Source organism: Electrona antarctica (assembly GCF_951216825.1).
Source record: "Electrona antarctica genome assembly, chromosome: 1".
Classification (NCBI taxonomy): domain Eukaryota; kingdom Metazoa; phylum Chordata; class Actinopteri; order Myctophiformes; family Myctophidae; genus Electrona; species Electrona antarctica.
This window is the reverse complement of record NC_136806.1, coordinates 6871211-6897410: the sequence shown is the minus strand read 5'-3', so window position 1 is coordinate 6897410 and position 26200 is coordinate 6871211. Positions and strand designations below refer to the sequence as shown.

At 50.7% G+C, this 26200-nt stretch overlaps 1 protein-coding gene across 1 annotated transcript; it reads right to left on the bottom strand.

Moving 5' to 3' along the window:
* Positions 1-20371: 20371 nt before the first annotated feature.
* LOC306927543 (nipped-B-like protein A) lies at positions 20372-25735 on the bottom strand (the record flags this gene model as incomplete). The annotated part of the gene is made up of 2 exons (XM_079507317.1): positions 20372-23464; positions 24005-25735. 2 exons carry the CDS (start codon positions 25733-25735, stop codon positions 20372-20374), a joined length of 4824 nt encoding a protein of 1607 aa, XP_079363443.1.
* Between the last annotated feature and the right edge of the window lie 465 nt (positions 25736-26200).

The following is a 26200-nucleotide window of genomic DNA, read 5'->3' as shown; positions in this document are numbered from 1 at the left end:
CAGAGGCGGTGGTAATACATTTCATGACACCGTACATTTGTTCTGATTTGCATTTGAATAGGCTAATCAACGCAGAAACGAGACACTGAGGGACATTCATGAATTTATTAAAAAAATTATTAATATATTTTTTTCCCCTGGAGACAACGTATGGCAGCGGCCAGATACGCAATTGACGCCCCTGATATAATTAATTCCAATAAGACTCTGTCTGGCCATCCTGTGTGTGGGTGTGTGTGTGTGTGTGTGTGTGCGTGCATGCATCTGTAAGTGCGTGTGTGTGCGGTATACATCCAGGGCAGCTAGTTCCAGGCAGAGCCATAGAGTAAGACAGAGTTACGACGACTCCGTTCACTTCATGGGGCTTCAGTCCAATGGCGGCTCTTCTACATAGACTTCTATTGGTCACTTCATGGGGCTTCAGTCCAATGGCAGCTCTTCTACATAGACTTCTGTTGGTCACTTCATGGGGCTTCAGTCCAATGGCGGCTCTTCTACATAGACTTCTATTGGTCACTTCATGGGGCTTCAGTCCAATGGCGGCTCTTCTACATAGACTTCTATTGGTCACTTCATGGGGCTTCAGTCCAATGGCGGCTCTTCTACATAGACTTCTATTATATTGGTCACTTCATAGGGCTTCAGTCCAATGACGGCTCTTCTACATAGACTTCTATTGGCGAAGTGCTAGGCGAAGAGTGACAAGTCCTGGACTGGAAGTTGGCAGAATGCACTGAACTCAGGCAAAAGCCCAGCTTTAATGATCTTAAATCCCTTTATTTTAGATTGTTTTTTAGTAATTGTTACAACATAAACATTACACAGACTTTAGTTGTCACTGTAGAATACTTTAAAACAGTTGTCATGTCATGTAGCACACATGCCTAAGCCTAATATTGCTGATATTTGCGCCGCCCTTGTTGAAAACAATGTATTTCAAACTCCAGCTTGTCACTCTCCATCCAGGCTGCATGAACAGCGCTCGAGCGCTCAGTTTTCTGCCCCCTCAATGTCGTAACTCTGTCTTACTCTATGGCTCTGGTTCTAGGGCACCAGGTCCCTCCACACACAAGTGGGGTGCGTTCGGAAATGCACACCGGGAGCGCACTCGCCTATTAGTTTGCGTTGCACAGTGCACTCAGTGCGCTATTTCCGAACGCGCCCATAGTGTCGCAGTTGAAATGGTTCATGACGACAACAGGCCCAGGAAATAATTCCCCATGCATTTTTCCCATAGACATTTCAAAAAGTATGTATTTAAAGATCTGTAAGCCTCGAACAAAGCCAACTCGGATCGTGAACAAATCATGACAACAAACAAGCGAAATAATTAGAAAGAGAGAAAAAAAGGGCAGGACACAACACATCTTTTAGTTGTTTTTCTTCTTTGTAATGATTTGTTCAGTTTGTTGTCACGATTTGTCACGATCCGTGTTGGCTTTGTTCGAGGCTTTAAAGGTCTTTAAATAAATACTTTTTGAAATGTCTATGGGGAAAAAATGCATGGGGAAATATTTCCCGGACCTGTACGCTTTATAAGACCCTGTGTTGTGCTGTAGGTCCAGGGCAGCTGGTTCTATAGGGCCCTCCACTCTCTAATAAGACCCTGTGTTGTGTTGTAGGTCCAGGGCAGCTGGTTCTATAGGGCAGTCCACTCTCTAATAAGACCCTGTGTTGTGTTGTGTTGTAGGTCCAGGGCAGCTGGTTCTATAGGGCAGTCCACTCTCTAATAAGACCCTGTGTTGTGCTGTAGGTCCAGGGCAGCTGGTTCTATAGGGCAGTCCACTCTCTAATAAGACCCTGTGTTGTGTTGTAGGTCCAGGGCAGCTGGTTCTATAGGGCCCTCCACTCTCTAATAAGACCCTGTGTTGTGTTGTAGGTCCAGGGCAGCTGGTTCTATAGGGCCCTCCACTCTCTAATAAGACCCTGTGCTGTGTTGTAGGTCCAGGGCAGCTGGTTCTATAGGGCCCTCCACTCTCTAATAAGACCCTGTGCTGTAGGTCCAGGGCAGCTGGTTCTATAGGGCCCTCCACTCTCTAATAAGACCCTGTGCTGTAGGTCCAGGGCAGCTGGTTCTATAGGGCCCTCCACTCTCTAATAAGACCCTGTGTTGTAGGTCCAGGGCAGCTGGTTCTATAGGGCCCTCCACTCTAATAAGACCCTGTGTTGTGCTGCAGGTCCAGGGCAGCTGGTTCCAGGGCCCTAATAAGACCCTGTCTTGTGCTGTAGGTCCAGGGCAGCTGGTTCCAGGGCCCTCCACTCTCTAGTCTCTAATAAGACCCTGTCTTGTGCTGCAGGTCCAGGGCAGCTGGTTCTATAGGGCCCTCCACTCTCTAATAAGACCCTGTCTTGTGCTGTAGGTCCAGGGCAGCTGGTTCCAGGGCCCTCCACTAGTCTCTAATAAGACCCTGTCTTGTGCTGTAGGTCCAGGGCAGCTGGTTCCAGGGCCCTCCACTCTCTAATAAGGCCCTGTGTTGTGTTGTAGGTCCAGGGCAGCTGGTTCCAGGGCCCTCCACTCTCTAATAAGGCCCTGTGTTGTGTTGTAGGTCCAGGGCAGCTGGTTCTATAGGGCCCTCCACTCTCTAATAAGGCCCTGTGTTGTGTTGTAGGTCCAGGGCAGCTGGTTCTATAGGGCCCTCCACTCTCTAATAAGACCCTGTGCTGTGCTGTAGGTCCAGGGCAGCTGGTTCCAGGGATCCAGGGCCCTCCACACTCTGCTCCTGGAGAGCAACCTGCTCAGGGAGCTGTCGTCCGGCTCCTTCCCCCTGGAAGACCTCCGGGAGCTGGACACGCTGGACCTGTCTGACAACCTCATCAGCCACCTGGACACTGACAGGTATAAGGATGCATTAAAAACCCATTTTGGGCGGGAACCCCTTTTGGTGTTAGCATTATGTTATGCTTTAGCTATTGAAAAATAGCAGATCTACAAGCTCGTAGCGCGCCACCGAGTGGCGCGCTATGAGCTTGTAGGTCTGCTACTTTTGAAGAATCGAAGAACGACTGACATAGAAACATAGCTTTTTCAGAAAACTGTTTTTAGAATCTGATCTCAGGTCTAAATGGGTTAATACTATACATATAAATACAACCTCATCATACAACACCAATGGATCCCTGTCTGGACACTGACAGGCAGGGATGCATTCATACATACTGTACATATATATGTATATCGCCACTTTTGATTGATTGATTGATTGATTGATTGATTGACATGTTTATTCACAGTTTTTAGAATGGGCACAGTTCAAAACAAAAGTGCATGGGTCAATACAAAAACTGCTAAACCAGCTCCAAGACTTGTTTACATCAGGGTCCTCCATTTTCAATTCATCATACAATGTAAGGACGAACAAACCTTTGACAACCGATCGATATGATTATTATGACTATTACTGTCAATATGTTTTCCTATATGTGTCCTAGCTCAGTGGCCTTGTGGTTGGTCGGGGGTTCAATCCCCGGCCGGGTCAAACCAAAGACTCTAAAAATGGGACCCAGTGCCTCCCAGGTTGGATTTGGGAGTAAGTCCCTGCGACATACTAGCGTCATGTCCAGGGGTGTACTTGTACATCACGCTGCCTCACGCTACAGAAACAGCTCCTATGGGCCTCATGGCTCGGCAAGGCTCCTTACTTACTTACAGTATATGTGTCCTATATGATTCTGAAAATAAAACGGAACCGAACTGAACATTTCATCATTTCTTACTTCATCATACAGGAGAAGTTGAGAAAATAGAATATATTTTTGTTCCCTTTCCCGAAAAGTAAAGTTTTTTGGAAAGGTTTCCACGCGACAGCGACAATACTACACACACCCCAAAAACTATATGTAATCGGCCGCCGACCCCCATCTGAAAATATGTTGTTCCAGGGACACCCCAGAAGCAAAGATTTGAGTTCAAAATGTTCACTCTGAAAGAATATATATTCAACGATGTGAGGCACATTTTCATGATTTTTCAAAAATAGCAGATCTACAAGCTCGTAGCGCGGCACTCGATGCCGCGCTATGAGCTTGTAGATCTGCTATTTTTCAATAGCTAAAGCATCACACAATGCTTTAAACACCAAAAGGGGAGTATCCAAAGTCTGATAATGATGTGTTATGAATTCTATTAAAGTGTTATCCATTGCCATCATCCTGTCATCATAGTTTCCGTGGCCTGGCGAGCCTGCGGACTCTGGACCTGTCCAGGAACCGTCTGAGCTCCACCCCCGCCGAGGCCTTCTCCTACCTGGGCTGGCTGAGCAGCCTCAACCTGGACGGCAACACCTGGAACTGCTCCTGTGAGCTGCTGGGCCTGGCCGCCTTCCTCCTAGCCTACACACAGCAGCCTGACAAGGTAACAACACCTGGACCTGGCTGCCTTCCTCACCACCTACACCCTACAGCCTGACAAGGTAACAACACCTGGACCTGGCTGCCTTCCTCACCGCCTACACCCTACAGCCTGACAAGGTAACAACACCTGGACCTGGCTGCCTTCCTCACGGCCTACACCCTACAGCCTGACAAGGTAACATCACCTGGACCTGGCTGCCTTCCTCACCGCCTACACCCTACAGCCTGACAAGGTAACAACACCTGGACCTGGCTGCCTTCCTCACCACCTACACCCTACAGCCTGACAAGGTAACAACACCTGGACCTGGCTGCCTTCCTCACCGCCTACACCCTACAGCCAGACAAGGTAACAACACCTGGACCTGGCTGCCTTCCTCACCGCCTACACCCTACAGCCTGACAAGGTAACAACACCTGGACCTGGCTGCCTTCCTCGCCGCCTACAGCCAGCAGCCTGACAAGGTAACAACACCTGGACCTGGCTGCCTTCCTCGCCGCCTACAGCCAGCAGCCTGACAAGGTAACAACACCTGGACCTGGCTGCCTTCCTCGCCGCCTACAGCCAGCAGCCTGACAAGGTAACAACACCTGGACCTGGCTGCCTAGCCTGGCTAATAAGCCAGACCGAATCAAATTATTACGGTCTGGAGAGGCTCAATTGTACGCCCATTTCCTACACCAGAGAACTGGTGTGGCCAATCGTGACACGGTATGCAATATGGGCGGGCTTTGGTACAGTGACGTTCAATGCTTGAGACCTTTGACTGACAGTAGCTCTGACCAATTGCGTCAAAGAGAAAATGTTTGAACCCACCCCCTGGGAAACAAGATCTATACACAGCATCTCCAGACTCAAATACCACACGACAGTGTGATTTGAGTCTGGCTTATTAGCCAGGCTACTGGCTGCCTTCCTCACCGCCTACACCCTACAGCCTGACAAGGTAACAACACCTGGACCTGGCTGCCTTCCTCACCGCCTACACGGAGCAGCCTGACAAGGTAACAACACCTGGACCTGGCTGCCTTCCTCACCGCCTACACACAGCAGCCAGACAAGGTAATAACACCTGGAACTGCTCCTGTGAGCTGCTGGCCCTGGCCGGACGTAGCGCGTGGAAGGAACACGTTATTGCAGTTCCTTTCCCCTCCATCAGGCGCCCCGACTGGTCCCTAGGGGACACGGGGAGAACATGTGAGGGTACCTCCCTAGGGGACACGGGGAGAACATGTGAGGGTACCTACCCTAGGGGACATGGGGAGAACATGCAAACTCCACACAGAAAGGCCCTTTCGCCAACCCCACCTCGGGTATGGGCACTGATGAAGTGATGGAAGCTTTACACTCTCGCTTAGCCTGGCTGGGCCAGGCTACTGCCTCTATGGGCTGTAACATCCTCTGCACGTCTCATGTCACATGACCCCGCTCTGCAGGTGCTGTACAACGTCTCATGTCACATGACCCCGCCCTGCAGGTGCTGTACAACGGCGGCAGGATGGTGTGCGTGAACGCCGACAACCCCGCGGTGACCACGCTGCTGGAGCTCACCCACGCCAACTGCGTCCCGTCCAATCAGAACATCACGGTGCGCGTGGAGGCGGGGCGCGGCGTGACGCCTCAGCGGTACGCGCGCGACGTGGCCGTCGCCGCCGTTGTCTGCTTCGCAGGTGAGGAAATGGCAGGAAACAGATAAATAAAAATACACCCGTGTGAAGTGAGGGGGCGCTCATGTCGTCGTACATCATGCAATAAGAAATGAATATACTTATTCATGAATTAAGTTGTCAACTTATATTATTATCTTTTAACCATGATACTATGTTTAAAAAACAACCGACTGCAATCTATATGGACAAGATCTGACAGTTCCCCATGTGGGGGTCCCCAGGGGGTCCTTCTACTGTACTGTACTGTACTGTACTGTACTGTACTGTACTGTACTGTACTGTACTGTACTGTACTGTACTGTACTGTACTGTACTGTAACACCCCAAATTATCATATATATAGTTTGTAGTTTGTGTGTGTGTGTGTGTGTGTGCGTGTGTGTGTGCGTGTGTGTGCGTGCGTGCGTGCGTGCGTGCGTGCGTGCGTGCGTGCGTGCGTGCGTGCCTCGGTTGCACAGACATCTAGGCTGTCCATGCAGGGAAGTAAAGCAGGAAGTGGTTAATAGTACAATCTTAAAATAGCTTCTGACGCTCACAGGCAACCAGAGAAGAGCAGCCAAGATAGGTGTGAATATTTCACACTTCTGACTGAGTATTGGTTAGGATTCTGGCAGGAGTTCTGAGCTAATTGGAGATGAGATAAAAACATGTTTTTGTCTTGCGCTCTGGCCAGAGTATAGGGAGTTGAACCAAACCTGCAATGCTGACGTAAAGAAAAATAATACATAAAAATGAACGTTTCATTATCGATATATTTAAGTGATGTTTTTGCATTTTTAATTGATTCAGATTAAATGATTACTGTATGTCCTTAACCATGCATTCTGGACCGGAACCCCTTTTGGTGTTTTAAGCATTATGTTACACTTTAGCTATTGAAAAATAAGCTCATAGCACGGCACCGAGTGCCTCGCTATGAGCTTGTAGGTCTGCTAATTTAGAAAAATCGTGAAAAAGTGGCGCCAATCTTTGAATATATATTCATTCACAGTGAGCGTTTTTTAACTCAAATCTTTGCTTCTGGGGGGGGGGGGGGGGGTCCCTGGAACAACATATTTTCAGATGGGGGTCGGCGGCCAATTACATATAATTTTGGGGGTCCTTGACATGAAAATGGTTGAAAACTACTGATATAGAATCATTGGTATTTCAGAAAACTGTCAGGACATTTTGTAGAATCGTTCCCAGGTCAAAATGGGTTAAAGGGGCATTCCACTCATTTTCAACATTTGACTATGTCATTAATGTACCTTAGAGCTGTTGTGTGGAAATAATAAAAAAGTTCCCCCATTCTGTGTTTCCTAGAACTAGAGGTCTGAAAAAAATCATTAACATGGTGAAACACATCTTGATGATGTCATCAAGATGTGTTTCACCATGTTAATGTTTTTTTCATAATTACAGTTCTAGGAAACACAGAATGGGGGGACTTTTTTATTATTTCCACACAACAGCTCTAAGGTATATTAATGACATAGTAAAATGTTGAAAATGGGTGGTTTTCCCCTTTAATTCTGTTTTAATGGCTGTCTGTGTGTCTCAGCTGGGGTTGGTCTGACTCTGCTGGCGGTGCTGGTGAACCGCGCGGCGGTCCGCACCGGGAAACTACGAGACGAGAACGGAGTGAGCGAGGGGGAGGAGGGCGAGGGAGGCGCGCTCCACCACGCCTCCTCCAATCACAGAGACGCAGGAGGAGGAGGAGGAGGCCAGAGGAGGAGGAGGAGGAGCCAGAAGGACGTGGGCTCGCAGGCCGACCAACCACAACGCCCGTGGGACAGGGAGGAGGAGGAGCCAGGGACCGGCGACGACAACAACCGCGGAGGTCGTTTTAGGTCGGTGTTGATTTCGTCGACTAATACTTATTTCAGCTGTGACGACTTAAACTAAATATATTGACAATTTCGTCAAATAAAAATAAAAACGATGACTAAAATGTTAGGAAGGGACTATAGTGGACAAGAGATCCAGTATAAGTCGTTTTACACTTGTTTGCATGCTGAAAATAGCAGATCTACAAACTCATGCATCAAGGCATCAAGGCCCGCCAAAATATACATTTCAGTCGACTAAATCAACTGTAGATTTAGTCGACTAAAACTAGAGAACTATAACACTAAAACATGTGACAGGTGACTAACTATTCAAGAGACTATGATGACTATTGACTAGTAGAAAGAAAAAATTGCTGTCAAAATCAACACTGTTTTAGGTCCAGGGAGCCGGGCGGAGGAGGAGGAGGAGGAGGAGGAGGAGGAGGAGGCCAGTTCAGGTGCCCTACCTGCCGTGGCCAGGAGGGGGCACTGCGGCAGGAGGAGGAGGAGAGGAGGAGAGCTCGGCAGCAACAACAAGCCGCTAGGATCGGCAGAGAGACGGACGACGGCAGAACTGACGCAGACGGATATACGTACAGGAAGGCGAGCTGCGAGAGCTGTCACGGGACGTATGAGCACGCGGCCGCGGCAGGGCAGACGGACAGGCCGCGGTATGGACAGACGGACGGGGGGCGAGGGGCGCCGGCGGTCGGCGGCGGGGGTCGACACGGGCAGAGCAACGCCGCCGCGGGGACGACGACTCTCAATTACCTCTTTGACTCGGAGACGACCGGCAGGCCAGGGAAGAGAGAGGCCAGGAGTGTCACCTTCCAAAGGAACGTCGTCTTTGACCTGGCGAGCTCCGTTGCACTCCGGGAAGGAGTGGGGAACGCTCGCACACGGGACAGGGGAGACGGGGCGAGTAGCGGTAGCGCCGGGGCCTCGTCCAAAGGGAAGGAGAAAGGTAGAGTGCTGCCGGAACAGGAAGGGAAGGACAGGAAGGAGGAAGGAAGGCAGAAGGCTAAAGGTCAGCCGGGCAGAGCACTGCGGGTCAAACTGAACCTCAACCCCTTGAGGAGAAGCAAGGTTTCTCCCAAAGACCAGAAGAAAGGAAAACACCTGAAGGGAGGCGACGAGAGCAAGAAGAAGAAGAAGGGCGATAAAACTAAATCCAGACGGAAAAAAGGCTCAACCGAAGATGATGAAGAGGATGATGATGAGGATGGAGACAAAAGCAAGAGATCCTCTAAGAAGAAGAAAAGCTCTAAAACAAAAGGCCGCGAGGAAGATGAAGCAGCCGCTGTACCCGTCGACCCGTCCCAACAACCACCTGGCGACGATGCCAGCAGCACCACGACCGACCAGGCTGCTGCTGGACCGCAGACCTGGCCTCCTGGCCAGCAGACCTGGCCTCCTGGACCTCCTGGACCGCAGACCTGGCCTCCTGGACCTCCTGGCCAGCAGACCTGGCCTCCTGGACCTGCCTACATGCAGGGTCCTAACATGCAGCGGCCCAGGTTTCAGGGAAACGTCAGACCGCAGGGGCCAGGGGCTTTCCAGGGGCCAGGGGCCTTCCAGGGACCAGGGGCCTTCCAGGGACCAGGGGCCTTCCAGGGGCCAGGGGGATTCCAGGGCCCAGGGGGCTTCCAGGAGCAAGGGGCCTCCCAGGGGCCAGGGGGCTTCCAGGGGCCTCCCTTCTCCCCAAGGTGATGTTTTGAATATATATATTTGTTCTAATTCAGTTAGTTTTAATTGTTTTTTAGAGCGGATTTGATTTATTTTATTTTATTTTTTGAAAATGCTAATAGTTTTAGTTAGTTTTTATTTTAGGTTTAGTGTGTGTATGTATGTAACAAAATATAGCATTTAAACAATTATTCAGTCATATATGATATGTTATATGTTATAAATAAACTAAAACTATATGGGCATTTTGTCTAGAATTTCAGTTTAGTTACAGTTAGTTAACACATTCGTTTTTAACTCTAATAACCTCTCCCTTCCTCCCCTCTCTGCTGCTGACAGGAGCCATCCCAACATGCCCATGACGCCAGGCATGGCCCGGCCCGGCAGCGCGCTACCTCTCCAGGGGGGTAACATGGCCCCCAACATGCCCATGACGCCAGGCCTGGCCCCCAACATGCCCATGACGCCAGGCATGGCCCGAGCTAACATGGCCCCCAACATGGCTAATCCAAGGTTCGCCAGCAGCAGCGCAGCTAACATCGCCCCTAACGTGGCGTACGGTGGAATGAGCGGCGCACTAAACCCAAACCCGGCCCCTTACGGTGGGCCAGAAAGCCATAACGTCGTTCCGCAGGGTGGCGTAGCCCCAAATCCTCCTCCTGCCGCTGCTGCCTCTCTCTTAGCTAACCCCGCTGCTGCCTCTCTCTTAGCTAACCCCACTGCGCCCGCCAATCCGTTGCAGAGTAATGGAGGTTTACCAGCCCACTTCGCCGTAAACCCAGCGGTGAATCCGACCGTCAATCCTCCGCCCGTTGTTCAGTCGCTCTCCCAGACACAGCAGCAGCAGCACCCCCCACCGGACGCTAGGAGGAACCCAGGATCCATCGTCACGTCGGGTCCAAGCCAGGGTTCAGGCCTCCAGAGTGGGGATCGCCCAGCAGCAGCTCAGCCCGTTGCCCCCCAGCCTCCTCCAGTGCTCACGAAGAGCAGCAGCAGCAAGGACACTCGGCCTCAACCTCCCCAGGCCCAGGGCCCTCCGGTCGGGGGAGACGTACCCTCTCCACTGGCGCCCCGTCATCAGGGTCCCGGATCATCAGCGCCAGCGGGGGAGAACATGAAAAGCACTAACATTCTGCCACAGACTGTGTCTGGAGGCTCTACTACGTTACGCATGCCTGCAGCCTCTGGAGGGTCTTCGGTAGGCATGCCTGCAGCCTCTGGAGGGTCTTCGGTAGGCATGCCTGCAGCCGTAGGCATGCCTTCAGCCTCTGGAGGGTCTTCGGCAGGCATGCCTGCAGCCTCTGGAGGGTCTTCGGCAGGCATGCCTGCAGCCTCTGGAGGGTCTTCGGTAGGCATGCCTGCAGCCGTAGGCATGCCTTCAGCCTCTGGAGGGTCTTCGGCAGGCATGCCTGCAGCCGTAGGCATGCCTGCAGCCTATGGAGGGTCTTCGGTAGGCATGCCTGCAGCCGTAGCCTCTGGGTTAGCCAGCACATCAGCAGCAGGGACGGTGCTGTCCTTACCTGATGGCTATACAGTCGGAGCCTCTGCGGTTGGAGCCAGTATGACTGCAGGTGCTTCTGCAGCCACAGGAGGCAGCGTGGTGTCCGCTGGGCCTGAGAGCGGAGGAGGAGGGGGCGGGGCCACGGTGGTGCTGCAGCAGACTATTCTGTCAGAGGACGGAGGCTCCTCCCCCAAGAGGAAGTTGAGACTGATACTTCCCGAGAAGACTTCCAACAGACCGCCCACCGCGCTGGAGAAGAAAATACGATAGGTCTTCACCAGGGGGGTCAGGGGCCCCTGGGGGGGGGGGGTCCTTAGAGTTATAGGTCTTCACCAGGGGGGTCAGGGGCCCCTGGGGGGGGGGGGGTCCTTAGAGTTATAGGACTTCACCAGGGGGGTCAGGGGCCCCTGGGTCGGGGGGGTGGTCCTTAGAGTTATAGGCCTTCACCAGGGCGGTCAGGGGCCCCTGGGGGGGGGGGTCCTTAGAGTTATAGGACATCACCAGGGGGGTCAGGGGCCCCTGGGTCGGGGGGGTGGTCCTTAGAGTTATAGGTCTTCACCAGGGGGGTCAGGGGCCCGTGGGGGGGGGGGGGGTCCTTAGAGTTATAGGTCTTCACCAGGGGGGTCAGGGGCCCCTGGGGGGGGGGGGGGTCCTTAGAGTTATGGGTCCGCCAAATGTTACAGTTTTACATAAACCATATCACTGCTCTGGGGGAAACATTCGTCGAAAATAGCCGATCTATCGACAATGTTTGGCGAAGAGGTTTGGTGCAAAGGGGAAAAAAACAGAAAAGTACAGCACCAAAGGTTTATTGAAGGTTCAAGTGGTTAAAAGTAAATAAAAAGAAAATTCACTTTAACATGAATCCAACAGATTTACAGAAAAGATAATATGTAAAAAAATTAAGAAAATAAAGAAAGAAGAAAAAATAAATGTACGGGAACCTCTTTTGGTGTTTTAAGCATTATGTTGTACTTTAGCTCGGTGCCGCGCCACAAGCTTGTAGATCTGCTATTTTTGAAAAATCTTGAAAATGTGGCGCAAATCTTTGAATATATATTCTTTCAGAGTGAACGTTTTTAACTCAAATCTTTGCTTAGGGGGGGGGGGCGTCACTGGAACCACATATTTTCAGATGGGGGTCCGCAGCCAAATACAGATAATTCTGGGGGTCCTTGACGGGAAAAAGGTTGAGCAACACTGACATATAGAAAGTTTAGAAACAGAGGTTTTTCAGAAAAAGCTTTTTTTTTTTTTTAAGAATCGGCCTCAGTTGGCTCTAAAGTCTAAACAAACATTAAAAGTCCACAGGCTTGGCTGCCACATGACATAGTTTCCCAAAGCCATGCATTGGAGTGGTTAGCGCCCCTCAAAAAAAGCCAAATAATAATAATATCTAGGATTTATATATAGCTTTTCTAAGTGTGGGGAGCCAGGGGAGAGAGAAGCGAAGTTCAATAACAGATCAATCGGCGCTATTCATCTAAATAATCAGAACTTGGCACGAATATTTTTAACCACAATCTGATGTCGAATAATGTTGGAAGTAATAACAATGTTTAAAACTTATTGAAATTGAATTCATCTGAGGTGTTCTCAAATTAAACGTCACTCTCATCTGTGAAATTTCAACTCGTTATCGAGGGACAATTGTGCGCTTCACGGCCGTGACTGATAGGGAGGTTTGATTAGGGTTTTTAATCCAGTCAGGACGGGAACTACCTTTTGGTGTTTCAAGCATTATGTTGTACTTTAGCTATTGAAAAATAGCAGGTCTACAAGCTCATAGCGCGGCACCGAGTGCCGCGCTACGAGCTTGTAGATCTGCTATTGTTTTGAAAAATCTTGAAAATGTGGCGCAAATCTTTGAATATTTTCTTTCAGAGCGAATGTTTTGAACTCAAATCTTTGCTTCTGGGGGGGGGGGGGTCCTTGACATGAAATACTTTGAGCACCACTGACATAGACACATAGGTTTTTCAGGAAACTGTTGTGATTTCGAAGACATTTCGTAGAATCTGGTCTCAGTCCAAAATGGGTTAACATTGACAGCCTGTCACAATATGAGAAGTATTCGCATATCCAGCCACGGGAGAACATTCAACGGTGCAGGACTGCAGGTCCATTGTGAAGAGCGCACAGAGGACTAGAGGACTTCACACAGCTCAAGGTCTGATTGCAAACGTATCAAAAATTGTGTTTTGTTGGTGTTTTGATTAGCATTTATGTTGCATTGATGTTTTGATTAGAATTTATGTTGTAGATATGTTTTGATTAGTATTAATGTTGAGATATCTGGATTAACAAGGATGAATTAAATTTCCCTCCCTTCCTCTCTCTCTCTCTCTCTGTCTTTTATTTGCCTGTTCATTTGACCATCTCTCCAAGATATTGAACTCTGGAAAAGAGGGAGCGCATTCGAATCGAAGCTGCCCTGCAGGAAAATGAACACAACAAACGAGTCCGTGGACGAGTCCGTGGACAGCAACGTGGTTATTTTACAGATCACCAGCACAACGGTCAACCTGGTACTGGGAGTCCCCATCAACAGCTGGGTCCTGTGGCTGGTGTTGACCGGAGCGGCCGGCACCATGGCCTCAGACATCTTCCCGCTCAACCTGAGCGTGTGCGCGATCATCCTGAGCCTGTTCTATTTTCTCCTCCTTTTTGTACAAATTCGCCCCCTGTACTTTTTGACCTATGCGTTCCAGTTCATCGCGCGGCCGGTCTTCCAGACCTGCATCTGTGTGGAGAGGTTCATGGCGGTGGTCCACCCGGGGGTCTTCCTCAAGTACAAGCCCCTCCGGTACCGGGTGGCGTGCTCTGCGTTGGCCTGGCTGCTCATCATCGGACTGTCGCTGTTAAACATCCTGCTGGCGTTGTATTACACGGAGGAGATGGCCAATTATTTGCACCTGATCGAATGCCTGGTTCTGGTGTCTGTGATGCTGTTCTGCAGCCTGGCCATCCTCAGGGTTCTGAAGCGGCCCGTTGCGGTGGAGAAGGGGAGGGGGAGCGAGGACGGCATGAAGAAGAGAGCCTTCATCATCATCTGCCTGATCATGGTGTCGTTTCTGGCCACGTACTTCATTTGGGGCATCGCCGCCATCGTCGTTAACATCCGAGAACTCTCGTCTTCGCTCAATCTGTTCACGTCTACGTGGGTGCTCATTACTGTCCTGTTTGGTCTCGTCCAGCCGCTGGTGTACCTCCGCCAGAAGGCTGGCAAGCCGCCCTGCATCAGAGTTCTGCCTTCGGGGATCACTCAGAACCCAAAACCCGAGGCACGAGACATTCCGGGTCCAAAACCTGACCTTGAACTTGTCTCACAGGTAGGCTGTCCTACGAAGCCAGAGTGCAGGAGTAACTACGGGGAAAAGAACCACTGATAAATGGGTCTAACCTATTGAGACCTGAGACCTGGGATTCTGCCAAATGTCTTCTAAACCATGACAGTTTTATATATAAACTGAAACTATGTTTCTATATCAGTGGTGCTCACACCTTTTTATGTCAAGGACCGGCCAAATTATACAGTATGTATTCGGCTGCCGACCCCTATCTGAAAATGTTTTTTCAGATGGGGGGACCCCCCCAGGGTCCCTGGTCGCTATGAATCTATCTATTCAAAGATTTGCGCCACATTTTCATGACTACAAGCTATATGAGCTTGTATATCTGCTATTTTTCAGTAGCTAAAGTTTAAAAACAAAGGTTGAAGTGGTTAAAAGCTAAGGTGACACAGGTGCGTGCCAGGTCTTAATGGGATAAAGGTGTTTGGTCTGGTCAGCCAAATAAGATATCGGCATAGAAGTGATATTACACAAATTGTACAATATGTTCTTGAGTTAATTGTTGATGCCCCAAAATCACGAAGGCTAATTTGACCTTTTGGGATACACAAATATGCCGGTGTGTCCAACAAAAACGTAGTTACTGCACTGGCTTTGTAGGGCGTCAGAACTGGGTCTCGGCGTGAAGTTAATCTGAAATTGATTTACCCGTGTGACCCAAATGAGTACCCGGTCGGTCTGCTTTGCTTGTGTATTCTATTTAATCTCTGGTTTTAAAATTAAACATTTATTATCTTGTATAATTGTATCATGTTGTAAATATGCATTGAAAATGAATTACTTACTAAATTATTGTTTACACAAATGGCCCTATAGGCTATCATACATGGGCAAGCCTTATTCCCTTTAACCCTAAACCTCTATTTTACTATCTTTGATGTATAGGAGCTGGCCTGAGTGTTTGTCTATTGCTGTATTATTTCACTGACTGTCAGTCACCTGTTCCAATGTTTGTTGAAGAGGGGTGCACATATGATTGGTCCAACGTCCTAACAGATACGCAATAGTCCGACACCCAAACCTAACCCTAACCTAAACGCACACGGAAGCCACGTATGTGTCTTAACCGGCCACGTATGTGTCTTAAACGGCCACGTATGTGTCTTAACCGGCCACGTATGTGTCTTAAACGGCCACGTATGTGTCTTAACCGGCCACGTATGTGTCTTAAACGGCCACGTATGTGTCTTAACCGGCCACGTATGTGTCTTAACCGGCCACATATGTGTCTTAACCGGCCACGTACAGTATGTGTCTTAACCGGCCACGTATGTGTCTTAACCGGCCACGTATGTGTCTTAACCGGCCACGTATGTGTCTGAACCGGCCACGTATGTGTCTTAACCGGCCACGTATGTGTCCTAACCGGCAACGCATGTCGGAGCCACGGGTAACGGGCCACATATGTCGGTTGGTATGTCGGACTAACGTAGCAACCCGGACATACCCCCGTTGAAGAGGAGGCGTGAGTTTGAGAAGAGGACAGATGAAGAGAAGAGGACAGATGAAGAGAAGAGGACAGATGAAGAGAAGAGGAGCTCACCTTGTTAGAAATGTTTCTTCCCTCTATTTGTTTTTGTCTGTCACTTATTTCTGTCGACTGACCGTCTGTACAGAACCTTTGATCCAACAATCATTAAACTAAGGCTTATTTTTCATGACTTTGAAAGTGTTTTTTATATAAATTTTTCATTCTAATGTTGCTGTGTAGTTAAAAAATGAATACATAATACTGCTTATAGGCCTATTTGCTATATCCTACAGGCTATTATGCACAGCAGCCATTTTGGAAACAACACTTATTTCCGGTCATATGGAAAGGAGGTAAGGTCACAAACGTCATTTTCGCTATCATGCAATTAGCCCTTCACTAAATCCCACCCCAAAAAGCGTTTGTCCAATGCCAATCCAAATAGTTTAGCAACCGTTGCTATGCAGGATTGCAGGTCAAGCTTTCTTCGCTGCTAACGTGCCTATTGGACGAGGATGGGTTGGGGAGGGACTTAGTGAAGGGCTAATTGCAGACGGCAGATTCGTCGCACCATGGGAGCCAAACTACACCCGGAGGTTTGGTGGAATGCACTGGAGTCAACGAGAGCTCAGTGACCAGCTCATGAACACACACGATTTCTGAATAACAGACCTTTCTAAAGTAATCACTTCTGGAAAATAAAAGAAGACATATAACACAGTGTTGTCTGCTGTGTTGCTTTTCGATGTGTACACTGTGTAATTTTATAGGTAGGCCTACTGTATCTAAAGAGACAGAAACGATACCTGCTGCTGTTTAGATCCTCCAATAAAATGATACTGTGCACTCTGTGCACATCGAAAAGCAAGTGATTAAAAAACAACCTGTGATAGGCCTTTTATATTCCTGAACCGATTATATGACAAAAGGTCTCAATGGTTCATAAATAGTGTTTATTCATTCATGAGCTGGTCCAGCTGGCTCCATTCACTGCCATGTATTCATTGAACTCCCGGTTGCGAGATTTGCAACCCATGAAAGTGTTCACAGGTGTTACGATGATACTAATTAAGACTGGCTCTGTTCCATTTAGTATGCAGCGGTTCTCAAACTTTTTAATTTCAATGACGCCCATAAATTGACCCTTACTGGTCCATTTGGTTGCATTTAGTTACACATCCGTACGGGGCCATTTGGACCACACTCAAGGACACTTTGAGACCCACTGGTGTAGCAGGGTGAGGGTAGCCTGAGACCCACTGGTGTAGCAGGGTGAGGGTAGCAGGGTGAGGGTAGCCTTGAGACCCACTGGTGTAGCAGGGTGAGGGTAGCCTGAGACCCACTGGTGTAGCAGGGTGAGGGTAGCCTTGAGACCCACTGGTGTAGCAGGGTGAGGGTAGCCTTGAGACCCACTGGTGTAGCAGGGTGAGGGTAGCCTTGAGACCCACTGGTGTAGCAGGGTGAGGGTAGCAGGGTGAGGGTAGCCTTGAGACCCACTGGTGTAGCAGGGTGAGGGTAGCAGGGTGAGGGTAGCCTTGAGACCCACTGGTGTAGCAGGGTGAGGGTAGCCTTGAGACCCACTGGTGTAGCAGGGTGAGGGTAGCAGGGTGAGGGTAGCCTTGAGACCCACTGGTGTAGCAGGGTGAGGGTAGCAGGGTGAGGGTAGCCTTGAGACCCACTGGTGTAGCAGGGTGAGGGTAGCCTTGAGACCCACTGGTGTAGCAGGGTGAGGGTAGCCTTGAGACCCACTGGTGTAGCAGGGTGAGGGTAGCAGGGTGAGGGTAGCAGGGTGAGGGTATCAGGGTGAGGGTAGCAGGGTGAGGGTAGCAGGGTGAGGGTATCAGGGTGAGGGTAGCAGGGTGAGGGTATCAGGGTGAGGGTAGCAGGGTGAGGGTATCAGGGTGAGGGTAGCAGGGTGAGGGTAGCAGGGTGAGGGCAGCAGGGTGAGGGTATCAGGGTGAGGGTAGCAGGGTGAGGGTATAGCATGGTGAGGGTAGCAGGGTGAGGGTAGCAGGGTGAGGGTAGCCTCATCATCATCATAACCTTTATTTAAACTCGGAGTACAATTGAGGGGCAGGCCCTCATTTTAAATGTAGCCGAAATACAAAACACAAAATCAACAACATACACTAAATACAGCAATATCAAATATATGAATTGTAAAACAGAAAGTGTCCAAAGCTAAAATAACTATAATAGATAGATGAGAATCAATTAAAACAGTTACATTGTTGAGTAAAAGTGCTAGAACTCATTTCCCTGAATTGACCTATAGGGAAGGCAGTGATCTGATTTTTAGGGTTTTTTGGAGTTTGTTCCAATCAAATGGAGCACTGACAGAAAAAGCTGCTTTACCTAGCTCTGAGTTAGCAAAAGGAACCTTGAGCCTATTTCTAGTGAGCCAACAAGCACAGTAGTTCAGCACCCTGACTCTTCATTAGTATCATTATTCATTAACACTCTGTTTGACCAGAATGGAACAGAGCCTTCATTAGTATCGGCCGTCACCTGTGAAAGAAGTAGGGTGAGTTATTCTGCGTAGGCTACTGCGTAGTACACAAGAGCCTATTAACTGTCGGCGTCAAAGAGTTCCTGCTTACGTTTTGTCATTAAATGTTCTGATGAATTGAAAATAGAGGACCCTGACGTAAACAAGTCTTAGTGCTTTTTTCTCAGTAGCAGTAGTGTTTGTATTGACGTGTACGTGTACTGTTTGAACTGTAGGCCTACCCATATTCTACAAACTGAATAAAAACAGTACCTGTTGACGGACAGTAGGGGGCACTGTGGCTCTGTGAAGAGAACAGCTGAGAGTAAGGGACTGTGAGAGGCATATGACTTCAAAGTTCAAATCAATATCCACATTATTTCAAACTTTAGCCTCGATTGCGATTAATTCATTTTTTAAACATTTAAAATAGCACATCTGCAAGCTCACGGTGCGTCATTGTTTGTGACATATTTTTTGCTTGTAGATCGGCTATATTTCACTATTTTTGCGTGTTTCCATTGTATTATAGTCTCTCGAGACAGACCGTTGACTCAGGGCGCTGTTTTTCCTTTATTTTTTGACAATGGGTTCTCAGATTGCCATTGTATTGAACACCTTCCTCTTCCCGCCCTCCTTTCTCTGTAGGTACATTATTTTTACATATACTTATGATGCTACTTTTATTAGAATATGTATGTATGTTATATTGTAGTGTATGTATTACTGATTAATTGAGTACAATGAACCACAATGGAAACAAGCCCCTTGTAGATGTTTGCGTTATCCTTTTATTATAACCTTGACTGTACTATACCTCATATAGGAGGCCTTAGCTATGTTTCACTAGTTTCAATTGAAACGGGCCGCCACCCTCAGGGGGGGCCTCCAAGCTCCAACTGAACGTCAGGCGTCAGTCAGTCAACCCCCGCCACTCTTGGCCCTCTCTCTCTCTCTCTATCTCGCTCACTCACTGCCTTGCTCTCTCCCACAATGTTGTTACACCTATTTTATGTTAATAACCTGCAGGGTAAAATGTGCAGCATTGGGAGGTAAAGAGGAGACACTTTAAAGGTATATTCAGTGATTTGACTTAATTCAAATATCACTTATTTTTTTCTGGATAATCCTCCCTACTATAGAGTGTGCTGATCATATAAGGAGTTCCTCCCTGTCCCCAGTGAGCCCCTGGGGTCAAAAAACCCTAGTTTCAGTTTTGGTGGCGGGTGGCAAAACCTTCATCCAATCAGGATGAGAGGGGCCTTTCTCCAATCATGATCGACTGGGGGCGGGCCTTGGTGCACATGCTGTTGGCCTGTTGCACTTCCCCCCACTGTAGAGCGTGCATGTGCACATTTTGTTACCGGGCGGACTGGGTGGTTTTCCAAATCACCCAAATCACTGAATGCTCCTTTAATTGTGAAGGAACGACAGGATGAGGAGAGGTGTTGTTGTTGCTAATTGTGGAGAGTAATGGCTTTATGGCTTTATCAACAATAATTATGTCATAGGTATATGGGGGCCTCATATTTGGTCTTGAAACGACCCTCCAGATTCCTAAGGCTATACTGCTATACATATACCGTTAACAAACTTGTTATTAATAACGTATTCAATCAATTCCTCAATCATTCAATGTACAAGGGACTACAGATGACATTTAGCTTTGGCTAACTCATGGCCCATTTACATTGAGGTGAAAACTGACATGTTGATTAATGAGCTTTGTCCCTGTCAAATAATTAAATAAATAAACAACAGTTTATTACAGCGCTTAAGTGGTTAATCAGACAGCACAAAGCTGTGCATTGGAGGGGCTAGCGCTCCTCAAAAATGTGTCCATTAATTGTCTAGGCCTCTATACTGCGCGGTCAGGAGGCGGAAACGGGAGGTGTGAAAGGAAAAAAAAGAGATTCAGAGTTTAGTGCACACAGTCAGATCAGATCAGGCCTTTTTAGTGAATATAATTATTATTTCTCTGATATTGTTTTCATTGCGCATGTGCCATGCATGCTGATGTGACATTATGCTGGGGCGACATTACCGCTCGCTCGCTCGCTTGCGAGCCCCTCTCTTTAACTGACTGGATAATGGTCCAGTCGAGGACTTGCCCGGTCGTCTCGATCTTCCCGAGGACCCAGGTTTGCTCTCTTTGCAGGGACCCAAGGTTCCTCTCAGCCCCATCACCGTAATCATCATGGTTCCCATCTGGTCCCGCGGGCCGGGTCCTGCCATTGGCCCAGGGCTTCCCCGCAGGGCCTTCATGGCACCGGCAGATGCATCTTCTTCCTTGTCATCGTCGTCGTCGTCTGGGTCCAGGTGTTCCATCAGAGCTTTGAAATCCAGGAGCTGTTGGACGATCCGCCTCTTGACGTCGTCCGTGAGCGTGGCGCGGGCCACGCCGTCGGCCATGAAGTCAACGGTCTGCTGGGGGTCGTAGTGAACGTGGCCCTTCCTGTTCGCCGGCTTGTCGTACGCCTGGACGGACTCTGTGGGCGAGTACTTCTGGATCTTACCGTCGGAGAATCCGTACTGGTTCTTGAGGTGCTGTTTGAGCGCCAGCAACAAGAGGACGCCCTGCATGGAGTTGGCAAAGTCCCAGAGCGCCGCAGGGTTCTCCGGGAGACGACTCATCACCTTGTCCACGTCCCCCGCGTCCAAACCTTCCAGGTCCGAGTCTGACTCGGAGTCCCAGGTCTCTGGAGAATGTTTTCTGGCCTTCTTGGGCCGCGGTACCACATCTTCGTCGGCGCTCTCCTCCTCTTCGTCACTCCTGGCCGAGTCGCAGTTCATCTTCTCCTCGTCCTCCTCGTCGGAGCCTTTCTTGACCTTCTTCTCTGTGCGACCCGGCTCCTTCAGCAGGAACTCTCTGAAGGTCTGCAGGAGGTTGCTGCCGGACACCGACAGGAGGTTGTCTATGTGGTGCATGACGAAGAGAGGCTCCTCCTCGCTCTGGTAGGGGAAGTACGCCAGGTTGTCTGCTATGAACAGCAGCATGCTCACTGCCGTCTGACCGTCGTCAAACAGTTTGAGCAGAGATCGGAGGAATTCCCTCCGGTGCGGCCGGACCCGCTCGACCATGCTGAACAGGTGTGCGCAAAGCGCCGTGGGGGTCTCGTCCTGCCGGAACCCCCTGATGATCGTGTTGTGAGACGAGGCGATGGTGGCCTGCTGCATTCGGAACGACATCCTCATCCCATCGACTGCCTTCACGAGGATAAAACCGTTGTACTTCTTGTCAATCTCCTCTAGTTGCTGGTCTGCCTTGTTTCTCATGCTGGGCTCCGGGTCTGTTCCCGCCGCGATGAGGTAGGGCACAAACTGCAGAGGCTGAATGAGGCCTTGGTTGAGCGTGAGCGCAACGACGCTGAGAGCGCAGTACCGTACGCCGGAATGCGCGTGGAAGAACGCCTCCAGCACCTGCTCCTGGTAGAGCTGGATAATGGAGCTGCTCATCCCAGACAAGACGTCCCCCATCTCCTTCAGATTCTCCTTCTTTGACAGCTTCTTCCATTCCCTGTCAACGGCCTTCATCTTTGTGTCCTCCGCCTGAAGGTACGTTTGGAGGTTTTTGAGGATCTGGATCTTGAGGTGGACGGAGGTTCCGCCGTCCGCCAGGATGCCGTTGTACAGGGCCTTCACCTCGGGCACGCACATCTGGCTGGGATGCATGACCACAAGGAAGCCTAAGCCAACCATGGCTTTGGTCTTGACTTCTTCATCCTCGTGTTTAGTGAAATAAAGCAGCAGTTCCAGTACCTTGTCTTTAATTACAAACGCCGCTTTGTCAGGGCCCTTAAACTCCTCACGGTCAAAGTCAAAGTGCTGTCCCAGGGCACCCACGGTGAAGAGGGATCGCAGCAGGAAACCCTTGCTGGCGACCAACGTGGTGCTGTCGGGATCCTCCTGGTGCTGCTGCTTCAGTTTGTTCAGCGCAGCGTAGAACTTATTGAAGCAGGCCAGGACAAACTTGTAGTTGTGAGTGACCTTGTTAACGACAGCTCCAAGACAGCTCACACAGTGCTGGACCACCGTCATGCCACACTGGATGATGAGCTTCATGAGGTCTTCTTCCACAGTAGCCAGGAAGGTCTGACTGGGGCGCTTCATCAGAGGAACCACCAGCTCCAAGGTTTTTGCCACGTTACAGATAACCATTACGTCGTTGGCAGTGTTGCACTTGGTCCTCAGGTACGGTTGCAGGGTCATGGCATGTTTGACCATGAGCCGGGCCCTGATTTTGCTGAACAGGGACAAGGTGGTGATACACGCCACCAGTCTTGTCGAGTTTACACCCTTGTGTCCCGAAAGAGACCCTTCGTGTTTGAGTATGTCCTCCACCAGCTTGTCGACCAGCTGAACACAAGCCTTGTTGGATGGTGTCGAGGACGAGTCCTGTTCAGACTTGAGCAGGTTCTGAAGAAGCTGCTCAAACCAGTCACAGCCAGTGTCTCTGCAGGCTGCGACCACATCTGTGATGTTGAGGATCTTTCTGGTCATGGTCTCCTTGTCGTCGGCGGGCGTTGGAGTGAACCACAGCTTCTGGAATGTGTCGTTCACCAGTTTCTGGATGCCCTGCTCGTCGTTGACCCGGTGGATCATCCTCACGCATATCTCGGTGACCTTGTTGAAGGCCGGCTGCTCCAGACAGATATCCGTCAGGATCTTGATCACACGCTTCCTAACACTAACGCCCGTGTCCAGTATTCTTTCTACGAGCATGGGGTAGTACTGCTCAGTGAGTTGGGGTCTGCTGAGCACGAAGCGACCCAGAAGATCCACGGCTGCCTCCCTCACGCTGGTGGAGTTGTCCATCAGTCGACTGTGGACACCGCGCTGCATGTCCGACCTCGCCAGGATGCTGGGGTCCACGGCCACAACCTCGGACAGACACTTCACGGCTTTAGTCCTCACGGCAATGGCATTCTCCCCGAGGACTCGCAGAATCTGCGTCAAGTAAATATCAAAGCTCTGGGCGAATGGCCTCACGGAGGCCAAATAACGCACGATTAGACAGCAGTCGTCATATTTCACAGTGTCCGAGTTCATTTCCAGTGTGGTGAACTGAGCCGGCATGGTCTTCATGAGGAAGATCTTGTGCTTCTCGGCATGCTGCATTATCCCCCCGGTGGTCTGTGTGTCCAGAGCATGCTGCTTCTCCCCGGTGGCCTCCGTGTCCAGAGCATGCTGCTTCTCCCCGGTGGCCTCCATGTCCAGAGCATGGTGCTTCTCCCCGGTGGCCTCCGTGTCCAGAGCATGCTGCTTCTCCCCGGTGGCCTCCGTGTCCAGAGCATGCTGCTTCTCCCCGGTGGCCTCCGTGTCCAGAGCATGCTGCTTCTCCCCGGTGGCCTCCGTGTCCAGAGCATGGTGCTTCTCCCCGGTGGCCTCCGTGTCCAGAGCATGCTGCTTCTCCCCGGTGGCCTCCGTGTCCATGGCATGCTGCTTTTCCCCGGTGGCCTCAGTGTCCAGAGCATGGTGCTTCTCCCCGGTGGCCTCCGTGTCCAGAGCATGCTGCTTCTCCCCGGTGGCCTCCGTGTCCAGAGCATGGTGCTTCTCCCCGGTGGCCTCCGTGTCCAGAGCATGCTGCTTTTCCCCGGTGGCCTCAGTGTCCAGAGCATGGTGCTTCTCCCCGGTGGCCTCAGTGTCCAGAGCATGGTGCTTCTCCCCGGTGGCCTCCGTGTCCATGGCATGCTGCGCTCCGCCCGACGAGTCCTCGTCCTTCTGGTTCGGCGAGCTCCTCGCGGGCTTCTCTGCCTTTGTGGTTGCGTCCCGAAACCACTGAACGACGTAGAACCTCGTGGCGGACACCAGTGAAACATCCGTCCCGGCGTTCTCTTCCAAGTAGTCCAGGAGGGCCTTCTGAAGCTTCTGCACCTCGTCGTCCCCGGGCCGGTCCTCCAGGATGCGGTCTACTGAGCTCCGGTCTATCTCGTTGGCAACGGCGTCCTTCCTCAGGTGGGCGGCCACGGTGCCCAGGTAGTCCAGGGAGGCCACCCTCAGGGCCAGTTCCGTCTGCCTGGTGGTGAACTGGTGCACCAACAACCTGCAGAGTAGACCGAGAAGCAGCTCTGCGGCGGGCATCTCCGGTCTGTTGACCGCCGACAGCAGGTCTTGGAGGAAGTTCTCGAACAACGGCCGATAGTCCTCCTCTCCCTGCTTGCTCCCGTACTTCTTGAGGAAGACCGACAGGAAGTTGTGAGCGGCCCACGTGGCCGTCTCGTAGGAGTTGGTGATGGACGCGTCCTGATCCACGTCGCCGTCGCACTCGTCCTTGTCGCGGGGTGGGTGGACGACGCACTGGATGAGCTGAAGCACCAGAGCCGTGACCATCTGGATGTACACGGGCTCTCCGTCCCGGTCCGAGCCGTTCAACCTGTAGCTCCTGAGGGAGCGCTTGCTGGTGGGCAGTCGGGCGAGAGACGCGAAGATGTCCTCCAGGATCAGCTGGCGGTGTTTGTCATAGCGCGAGAAGACGGCCGTGACCAGCCCGATGGCACACAGCTGGAGCTCGCTGACGTTCTCCACGAAGAACGGCGTGATTCCCACGGAGGAGATCTGGAGAAGGGTGGTGTCGGTGAGCAGCTGGATCTCCAGCAGCTCGGAAACGTTGCCGACGATGTCGCACACTTTGTCGTACAGCTCGGCGACCGCGGGTTGCGCGCGCACAGTGCGCCTAGCTCGCCTCGCCCTGGAACTCGACACGCCGTCGCCATGCGGGTCGTCCTTGTACACGGGGTCATACTGCGGATACAGCGTGTTCAGCAGGTGGAACTTGGTGTACTGCAGCACGTGCTCTATGACGTCTTCGATGTACACAGCCTTGGGCATGTGCGTCGAGGTCATGATGTTGAGTGCGGTCAGACAGGCATCGGCCGACCTGGTGACCCTCTCCATGATCGCCGGGTCTCTCCGTGGCCCCTCCTCGTCTTGCCCGCCGTGCTCGCGTCGTTGGTCCATCGAGGCGGAGAGCTTGGATCCGTCCTGGATGTTCTTGTCCAGAACGTTGAGCAGCTTCACCAGCTTGTCCGCCGAGATCTTGCTGCAGACACCCATGGCCTTGACCTCGGCCGACTCGCTGGCCAGCGCGCTCAGCTGCTCTCGTCCCAGCAACAGTTCCCCGGGGATGATGTCGTCGTCGCCGCCACCGCCGCCTTCGGCTCCGTTGGTGAGGTCCACGCCCTCCAGGTTCTCCAGGATGTCGTCGACGCTGCTCAGGAACCCCTTGAACGTCGACGAGTCCACCAGTTCTTCCTGGGTCAGCGCCAGTTGGTACACTTTCCTTCTCTTGTGCTTCTCCTGCATCCTCCTCGCCACCTCACTCGTGCTGGGCGGCGGCGAGTCCTCGTTGGAGGAGCCCCGGCAGCGACCGCCTGAGGGGTACGACGTATTCATCTGGATCGACATGGAGCGCAATAAGAGTATGATGTAATAGTATAATATATATTAGAAGGCTGACTCACTAAGGATAGGAGGAGGAGGGGGGGAAGATGGAAGTGGAGAAAAACTACGACAGAAGAGGAGAGGCTTCGAGGAAGCCGTGAATCATGGAGGCTATGCAGTACAATTATATGTCCTAAAAGGAGAGGATAGGATATATATATATATTTATACGCATGCGTGTGTATATACATATGCAGTACTTATATGCATAATTATACGTATATATGAGATGCCCATTATGGGGATCCCTACTGTAAGCACAAATCGGCATTGTTAGGCAACGGATTATGTTGTGAATGACGTCACACATGCCCATATTTGGAGAACCCTGACGACTGAGAGACAGAGGGGGAAAGAGGGAGAGACGGAGAGAGAGGGGGAGTTTAGAAACTATAGAGAATATGCACATGCATCATTTTACCATCGAGA